Genomic DNA, 10,100 nt, shown 5'->3' on the forward strand with positions numbered 1-10,100 from the left:
AGAAACATATCAGTATTTAGCAATACTGTGGCTCTGTGCGTGTGGCTTGGTGGGCGTGGCTTGGTTAGATCATATGACTGGGTGGGCGTGGCTATGCAGTCATGTAACTGGGGGATCAAAAGAAAGATGCCCTGCTGGAGCAGGGTTACACTAGATGACTACCAGGTCCCTTCCAGCCCTGGATTATCCTCTGAAGCTGCGTCTAGTGCCAGGTTTGTAGTCCTTCCTTCCTCTCCTTTTTTCCTCCCTCCCTCCCTCCCTTTCTTTTTCTTTGTTTCTCTTTCTTCCTTTTTCTTTATTTTTCTTTCTTTCTCAGCACCTCCACCCCCTGTTTTTGGCCTAACAGATTTCAGGGAAGCCTGCTGGGAGCAAAAATGGACATCCCCACCCCCTGCATTTCTGGAGAACCTGTAGTAAAAAAAATGTTTAAAAAGTTTTTTTAAAAAGTTCCGAAATTCAGCTGTGCGACATACAATCGTTGGAACTTTAAAAAAAATATATTATTTTTTACTATCAGTTCTGCAAACCAGTAGCATTTTTTTTTACTACTGGTGAGTGAATCGGCCCAAACTGGTAGCATTTCACCCCTGATTAGTCCCCATAAGAGAAGCTGTATAAGAACTCTATTCAGATTAACACCAACACACAGCAACAATCCTGAACAGTAGAAAAAGGAAACAGATCATCAGCATCTTCCAGCAAAACAGATATCCATGCAACTTCATAAAAAATGCTTAAGCACTCAATCCAATATAGCACAATCAACACAAGCTGTATAAAAAATAACATTGCCATACATCAGAAATATTTCAGAAATCACCAACAGCCAATTACATGGAATCAGCACAGCACACAAACCAACTAAATTCCTCCAAAACATCCTAAGTAAATCAAAAGACCCAGCAGCCCCAGAAAAAAAATAGCCTATCTACAATATACAATGTAAAATTTGCAATAGCCACTATATAGGGAAAAAAAAGAAGATTAGCTAAACATATCCATGAATACTGACTAGCAATCAGAAGACAAGATGAAAATTCTTTAATTTGGACAGACCTAACCATAGTTTCAAATGGGAAATTGTGACCATCCTCGACCAAGTCAAGTCCAAAAACACTAGAGAATTCCTGGAACCTGGCACTCTTGATAAATTGACTATCAATAGACACATAGACATAAACAATATCTACATACTGTGCAAGAGATAATCAACTAGTCAGAAGGGAACAGAAAGTCCAAAATATGTCTCCACCAGCAATTAACACCCAGATAAACATAGATTAATACCAGAATAACTTCAGACTTAACAATCAAGAAGTAAACAATGCTCCATCAAGGAACTGCTAAACAAACTAACAGTAAACAGCCCAACCAAAGAACCTGCAAGACCACCACCACCAACACTGACAGGGCAAGTGTTGAGCCTGAAGCTGACTTGGCTGTGGCTATTTTCTTTTCTTTAATGCTTTTGTTTCTATTGGCGATTCTTTTCACATGACTTCAGGTTGACACAGCCTGGAGTTGAAGAAAGGGATAGAGTTAGATGGGGTTTTAGATAGCCAAAACAAAATAGCTCTTTATGAATCAGAGATATTCCAATGGTTGGCCGGCCAGAGGAAGAGAGAAGTCACCAAGCAACCAGCCAGCATCCAGATAGGACAGTGTGAGTTATTGTTTTGAGAAAACAGGAAACATTTACTTTTAATGTGGTGGAAAGCACAGGAACCTTCAGAGTTGGCTTTCCACCAGTTTGTGCCAAAATGATATCCCCTAATAAAACTCTTCTTTGAGGAACCAGCTTGCCTCAGAGTCCTGTTTGCGATGGGTGCATTACTTGGAATCATAACAGCAAACTACTAGAATATAAATTGAAAGCAAACCTCACTCCTTTGAAGCACTGATGTCCTTACCTAGTTTGCATAATGAAAAATCTGCAAGAAAACAACCAAGCTCAAAGTGCCAAGGACCCTTCATACAAATATTTTCTTTATGAAAGAAATATAGATGTTGATAGACATACTGCTTTTAATTGAAATAAAATATCAGATTAAAAACTAAACAAAATAAATTTAAAGATGAAATCTAAATAAAATTAAAAAATAATTAGATTTTAAAGTCTGTCTGCTGTAAATCCTTTTTGGGAAATGTAAGATATTCAGTGTTTGCATTCACAATGATGTGTCCAGATAAAAATCTGTTAAAATAGCTAGTAGTTTATATTGAATATTTACCCTTTTTATAAGATTTTATAAAGCACTCTTTCATATTAATTTTTTAATCCAAGTATTTCCCCATATTTTAAATGCCCTTTGGAAACAGCATTTTAATGTATCAGTGTTATCAGATTACAAACATGATTATTAACATGGGAATGGAATAAATTGTATATTGCATCAATATAATTTCTGTATAACACGTATACAATTTTATATGTTTAAAATCACTAGCAGGGATAATTGAGTGAATGGTGGAAATCAAATAACAGTATCCTCAAAGAATTGCTATCTTACCATCACAGCCCAGAAAAGATAAAAATTTCTGTGGTTATTGTAGAGGAATAGCATACCATCTATAAATTATTTTCATGGTACTTCTATAGGATGTATTGAAATAATTTTAGGAGAAAATATCTTATTTCAGTGAAAAAAAATTAAATCAGTTTGCTTTTCTTCTTTTTATAAAATACTATATTAATGTTACTCATTTTCAATAGGTAGCCTTGTCCAAAGAATATTGGAAACAAAGAAGGATTATGAATTGTCACAGTTGCAAAAATCTGCTGAAAAGGTAACTTGCAAATAAACTTCAAAAAATTGATTATGGCAATTTTTTACCTCTTACTCTTCATTGGTATCGCAAATCTAATCATCTTTTTTTTAATATTAAAGTAGTGGTTATCATTGATATATAACCAATGAAAGTATTGTTTCAACAGCATTTATTTTAATACTTTGGTGTATGCCACCCAAAGTCCCTCTAAGAGAACTAGGCAGTTCAAAAATCTAATGAACAAATGGAAGGAAGGAAGAGAGGAAGGAAGGTTTAATGGTTTAATGATTTAAATGTTGTCTATAATTCTTCTCTAAAGAAAAAATTCATTGACTTGACCTGACTAGAGTTTGAGGCCCTTTTGAATCTTGGAGTTGAATTAAGTTGAATCAAAAATGGAGGTTAGCAGGAGATTATAGGCACTCTGACTACATACATACATACATACATACATACATACATACATACATACATACATACATACCAACCACACATACTTGGAGGTTGGCAGGAGATTATAGGCACTCTGACTAGATACATACATACATACATACATACATACATACCAACCACACATACTTTGTTTTTGTGTATATTTTCTATTAATTCCATATATAACATCCTTTATATACATTTAATTCTCTTATGTCTCTTATTTCATACTATTTTTATGTACAGTCTATCTTGTATTTCCCCCCTCTTATTTATTCTGTGGTTTTGATTGGTCAATTTTAAATGCCTTATAGTTTTTGTAAATAATTTTAATATCTATGGCACATCTGTGGCAAGATTTTCAAAAATATAGGAGAATTGGTAATTTTTCTCTTTCCCTACCTTCCAGTCTTGATTGATGCTGATTAAAGGGACTCAATCAATAGCAATGGTTTACAGAGTCAGCATATTGCCCCCAACAATCTGGGGCCTCATTTTACTGACCTCAGAAGGATGGAAATCTGAGTCAACCTTGAGCATGTGAGAATCGAAGTGCTGGCAGCCGGCAGTCAGCAGAATTAGCCCACAGTACTGCATTCTAACCACTGTGCCACCATGGCTCAGTCAACATTAATATCTATAACTTCTTCATATTATTTTGCTTATTTTGTAGCATTTTCATATTCTATCATTCTCTGGCTCCTTCTCAAAAGAGAGTTACTGTTCAGAACTTTCCACAATCTTCTATATCGGGTCAGCAACTCACAGCTCTGGAGCAGCATGTGGCTCTTCCATCCCTCTGCTGTGGTTCCCTATAGTGAGTCAGCACCCCAATTTTGAGAGGCGCTTCCAGTTTGGGGAGGGGATGCAGGGTGCACCGGGGGAGACTCTATGACAAGGGGCAGGTTTTCCGGTCAGCTCCACAATTGATAGGGCTTTCGGTTAGGACAGGTAGAGGAAAAAGGACACCATGCTAGGAAGAGACTCTATGGTGGGGAAACCAGACTTCCGGTCGGCTCCAGAATTGAATGGGGGGCTTCAATATTTCCTCACTTCCAGACATGTCCACCACATATGGAAGTATGAACCATGCTCCTATTTACATTTCCAGCATCGGGGGCTCAAATTTGGGTAAATTTTTGCCAATCTTGCTGGTGGTAGATGCCAATGGTAAAACATTTTATATAAATTTTCTTTGTATGAGGCCAACATTGTTAATTTGTAATTTTGTCCACAATTGTTCCCAATCCCCTAATTGAATGCTGTAGTCAAAATTCCTTGCCCAAGCTATCATGTTTCTTTTATATCTTCTGTGGGTGGCAGTTTTCATTGGGCTGTTTCATTTGTACAGGTTCATTTACAGGTTTATTTCTTCTGGTAGTTGTTTCTGTATCATGTTCAGTTTGGATACAGTTTTCTTCTTTTGATTGGAATTTCTTGTTTTGTAGGTTGAACCTCAGAGTGGCTAGAGTTGCTTCTACATTTTTTACTCTTTCTTCAAGTAGTTCATTTAGTTTACATTAGGTACATGTGTAATTTGGGTCTTCTATGAGCATGAGTGCCTACATGGAACATATTTTGCAAATGACAATAACATCAGTCTCTTTTTCCATGACTATGTTTCTTAGCATGACTAATTCATTTAAAAATTAAAAATTTCCAAACTCTTCAAAATGGACCTAGGGGCTCAGATCTTTTGCATACAATTGGCCATGAAAAAAGTCTGGAAAATGGAGGAAGATGAATTGTTGACTAAGGGAGTCATGTTGACATGAAATACTTGATTTGCTTTCCAAATAAGTGATGGCCAATTGGGCTGTACTTCATAAGGACTGGAGGGATATATTAAAAATGTTTGATTATTGTATTATCCAATGACATACCTTTTGCTAAAGTAAGCATATCGTTTTATTTCTCTGCATTTGATATTATTTACTTGATTTATATTCCATGTCTCTTCATGAATGAGCACTACTTCACTGAGGCTTCTAAAACACATTCTTTCAGTCCTGTTACTTTATTTTTCCCATTGATTGATATCTGAACTTTTTAAAAACTCTTAGGAGAAGCCACTTTTGTCAGAAGCAGCAAAGAGAAAGGAAAAAGATTTAGTAACTAAAGAAATAGAGAAATTTCGTGGCTCTATTCAGGCCCTTTGTCGGAGTGCTCTTCCTCTTGGTAAAATAATGGACTATATTCAAGAAGATGTAGATGCCATGAAAAATGAGCTTCAGACATGGCAGAATGAAAATAAAGGACTTGAAGAGACCCTGAGGAAGGAACAAGGGTAAGAATCTTTTAAAAATTTGAACAATTGCAATAAAAGATTAGATTAATCCAAAGATCCATAGTATTTTATCTACAAAACAAATCTGAATTGGATCTGTTTCTTTAACTGGATGTGCAAAACTGAGGAAGAGGGCAGACTAGAAGAGATCTAACACTTTTGTAGAAAGTGTTTTGTATGTGGGAAAGAATATTCTCTTTCAAGCTACCAGATCTATCTATAAGTAAGCGCAAGTATGTGGGTTCTTCTGTTTCTAGAAAGAAAGCACAGTACCAGGTTGAATATTAACTAAACTGCTTGCCTCCCACAATTCAACTTTGCAGCAGGCAAAATTAATAAATGCAGTAGTGCTCTCCCATCCCAGGCCTACCTGCAGTTTGAGCCAGATAGCCTTCCAGCCTTATCTGCAATTTCCATTTAAAGTTGAAGACATATTCTCTACAATATTCCTGTTACTTTATTATTAATGAAGGATGTAGTTGTTTTCTTGCGGCAAAATGTTAGTTACTAATTCTGTAACTATTATAGGAAGGGATGATAAAATAAGTACTACATTTAAGCATTGATAGTCTGTCATCCAACATACTATTGAATTAACTGTAATCTAGCACTAACTACTAAGACCTAGTTTTCTGTAATGGATAAAGGCACCAGGCCAGATACCAGGATATTATTGAGTTCTAGTCCTGCCTTAGGCATGATGCTAGCCAGTCACTCACTCTGAGCAAATGCTGCCAAGAAAACTAAATGGATTTGTCCAGGCAGACTCCCGAAATCAAGCATACATACGTACATTTGTCCACATGTGCGTGCGGCACACACACACACACAATTATCATACAAACTATTTGATACTGAGAATTAATTGAAAAGAATTAAACATGTGAAGCATGAAGAATACCTTTATTATTACTTGTAAAGAATAACAGTAAAGAATACCTTTATATTGTTACTTGTTAGTGACCTTTGTTATGACACAAATTGTATAAGGCAAAATATTATTGATCCATTTATCCATCAGCTTTGTAAGATGAATCCCCTTCATTTTACAGTCTAGTAGAAAATACTTCAGAATACTTGCTTAAACTCTTGTTTCAGTTCAATCTTGATGACTTTCTTTTCTCCTTTACTTCCCAGCTCAGTAAAATCTCAAGATAACTTTATTACAGTTAGTTCTCATCTTACAATCACAATTGAGCCTAGAATTTTGTTGTAAGTCATGGTCATTAAATGAGACACCAATGCTGCCTTACTCAATGATCACAATCATTGCAGTTGTTAAACATCTGTACACGGTACTATGGAGGTGGGAGAGAAGTCTTAGGAGCCCCAGTGCCCACTGGCATGCAGAAATTGGACATGGACTTGGCCTTTGCCAGCTAGGCCCAGCACTGCCTTCTCCCTTCCCACCCACCCATTCTTGTTCCTAGCCAAGCCTTTAAAAAGATTGCCTCTTTAGCCTTAAGAAAATTGCCTTCACTAGCTCTCTAACTCAGCCTTGCATTCTTGTGAGCAGTTGCAAAGGAAGGAAAAGGTATGTGGACCTTGGATGTGTTGGGGCAAAGAAGGCAGGGTGGGAGGCCGGGCTTCTTGGGAGGGGGAAGGAGGAAATCTTGGAGTTGGGGGGAGGCAAAGGATTTCACCCAGCTGGCCTAGCTGGTTGAGGCATTCCAGGAGTGGGGGGGGGGAACAGGCTTCCTGGGAGTAAGGAGAGGTAGCAGCCCGTGCACTGCTGGGTATAGCCAGCAAGGTGTCCTGGTGTATGGAAGGTTTCCATGTGCCAGAGTCTTGTTGTTCAAGATCCCATGGTCCACAGAGGGAGCAGCACTCCTGCAGTCATACTTATGCAGTCATCCAACTCAGTAAGTTCAGCAAGCACCTGAATTTTGATCACATGACCACAGGGGCATTGTCCCGATCAGAACTTCGGGCAGATGCCATCACTCCGGTTCTTCAATGCCTTTGTAATTTTAACAGTCCTCAAACAGTTGTAAGTTGAGGACTACCTGTATATACTGCTGTGAGCTAATTTTCTTATCATTTCTTTGAATCAAATGTAATTATATAACAGTATCCAGAATAGATTTACATTAGTTTTACAATGTATAGTTTACTGTCTTTATCTTTTTCAGAATCACAGATGGTGTTGTGGAACCCTTAAAAATAGAACTTACTGAGTTGGATCAATTGATCAAAGATGAAGAAGACAAGATTTATACTAAGAAAGCTAATGTTTTAAAAAACAATGAAAAAATTCAGAAGATGGTTCATATTATCAACTCAAGAAGGTGAATAATGGAAGGCTGGAACCTATTACATTGTTTTCAAATAAAATTACAATACAATAGCTTATACAATTTCAAGAAATTATTTGAACAATTGTGAATGGTTTTCTTGGAATGGTTTTCTTGGAAAATACTAGTTGTAGTTTTTAAAGTGCAAATATTTACTGTATTTAATCTGTTGTTGATGGCTCTGCTACTTTAATATCAATAGTTCTAATTTGTGGCTTTCTGTAAGACCTTTTTCTTTACACAGAGTATGGAATTTGAGAGGGTTGCAGTTGTGATTATCTTAGAATCCTTGAAAAAATTGTATAGGAACTCTTGCAGGTTCGGGGAAAAAACTGTATATCTTTGTGGTATTGTATGGAACAAAAAGTAAGAAGCTAACCCCATAAGAAAATTTGTAATGAAATTCTTACAGCTCAAGATAAAAATGCCATTTATGTCTGTTTATTTAAGACATCTTGTAACATAGAGAAAATAAGATATTGATCTGAACATATTGGTTACATGTATAAGGTAATATACATTTGCAATGTACATTTATACTCTACTTCTCTCTCCTTTGCTTTATCTCATATTCTCAAATTAAGTCATTCTGAAAGAATTAGAATATGGAAAATGCATACATTTATGCTTTGGGTTGTGTATATGCTGTTCCTATATAGTTTTTAAATGTCTTTGCTGTATTTATTTTATGGATTCATAAATAATGGAAAACTTGCCAACCAAATTATATGGTTTCTAGAACACTAATTTCATCAAAATCTAGTGTTAGATTTTGGGAGGAATGTGTATGCACAAATCTTTAAAAAAAAATACAGCACCTCAGTCTAGCATGGTAATGCTTGTTCTGAGAATACTTTTTCTAAGATCCTCAACCTTGTGAAGTCCTGTATGTTTATAATTACCATTTAAAAATAGTACAACTCAAAAATAAGGATTTCCCTTTCCAAAACTCAGATTCACACTTGGAAGATACCTGACACTAACTATCTTGAAGAGAGTTAGACATCTGTCTTCTGTCTGATGAATTGATGAATATAAATATAAACTGAATGCTTTTTGTTTTTTTGAAACTATACCATTTGTTATTGAATTTATTTAAGAAAATTCTTTTTTCCATTTGGAAATTATTTCTTTGCTAGTTATATTTCTCATGGGTTAAGTATACTTTACTAGATGTGGAGCAGAAAGGTAATTTAATATGTGCCTATTGAAGGGAAAGGATTGATTGATTAATAAATAAATAGAAGAGAGTCCTTATGGTTTGGGAAAGTATGCTTTATTGCTATATTTAAATTTCTACCATACATTGTACTATATTTTATCCATATGATAAAATTAATTTTATTTATTTAATTTATTTAATGATTAATATGCATTCCAAATTTACAACTATTTCCAACCATGTGTACATATATCTCAAATTAAATATTATCAAAGTAGAATACATGTTCACTTTCCTTAAACTATGGATCTGTAGTTTTAGAAAAGGGATAGTAAAAAAAATTGAATGAAATATATTATCATAGATGTTTTTATGCTAAAGTTGCCATTCTTTATAAGCTACATATTATTACAATACATTTGAAGCTTAATATAACATCTGAAATTTCCTTCTACTTTCTATGTAGATCTCTGTAGGATTATTGTGATATATAATCCTACAACTCTTGTTACAAAACTCATTTTATCTGTCAATTTTATCTGTCAGTGAAAAGTACAGCATAAAATATCATTTATATTTTATGTGTGAAGTTCCCAAGAGATGACCTAATTAATTTACAAGCCTCAAGACAAAGTTTAAAAAAAACCCATTCATTTATTAGGATCAACATCTTGACACGATCTTCTGTGGAGCCGAAACTGAATCCCACTTAATGGCGTCTGAACTTTTCCCCTGTGTCCCCTCCCCATTAATCACATTCGCCAACAAGATGTTATGGCAGGTTCTGGACATGCGCATTCACATCCCAGCTATAAGAATATGAGACTTTACTCTGGCCAAAAGTACGCATGGAATTCTCCTCCCTTCTCAAGTTGATAGTAGTCATGGAAGCGCTCTACACGTTGACATTATGTTTTCTATAAATTAAATAAAATGTCTATTTTTGTATGAACATTGTTTGCATAGTTATTGGGAAATATTTTATATAAACAACTAATATTAAAACATTACATCTTTGCATTTATTGTGCATAAAGTAGTCTTGCTGCTCTCAAAGTTTCTGGTTTTATCTTTATATTCACTTTAATAATTTTCTGTATTAGAATATGAATCCTATTCCAATATTTCATTGTTTTAACACATAAATGATAAAAAGT

The 10,100-nt window shown here is 35.2% G+C and overlaps 1 protein-coding gene across 2 annotated transcripts in view; it reads left to right on the forward strand.

Annotated features, from left to right (window-relative positions):
• TRAF3IP1 (TRAF3 interacting protein 1) overlaps positions 1-9,584 on the forward strand; it is a 78,604-nt gene extending 69,020 nt beyond the window's left edge. The window contains exons 13-15 of one of the 2 annotated variants that reach the window (XM_032214721.1): positions 2,714-2,787; positions 5,265-5,488; positions 7,621-9,584. In XM_032214721.1, the coding sequence (XP_032070612.1) occupies positions 2,714-2,787; positions 5,265-5,488; positions 7,621-7,780 (458 nt within the window). In that variant the 3' untranslated portion in view covers positions 7,781-9,584. The remainder of the gene's footprint in view (positions 1-2,713; positions 2,788-5,264; positions 5,489-7,620) is intronic. The other variant, XM_032214722.1, reaches the window with a different exon arrangement.
• Positions 9,585-10,100: the final 516 nt, after the last annotated feature.

Source organism: Thamnophis elegans, chromosome 3, assembly GCF_009769535.1.
Source record: "Thamnophis elegans isolate rThaEle1 chromosome 3, rThaEle1.pri, whole genome shotgun sequence".
Classification (NCBI taxonomy): domain Eukaryota; kingdom Metazoa; phylum Chordata; class Lepidosauria; order Squamata; family Colubridae; genus Thamnophis; species Thamnophis elegans.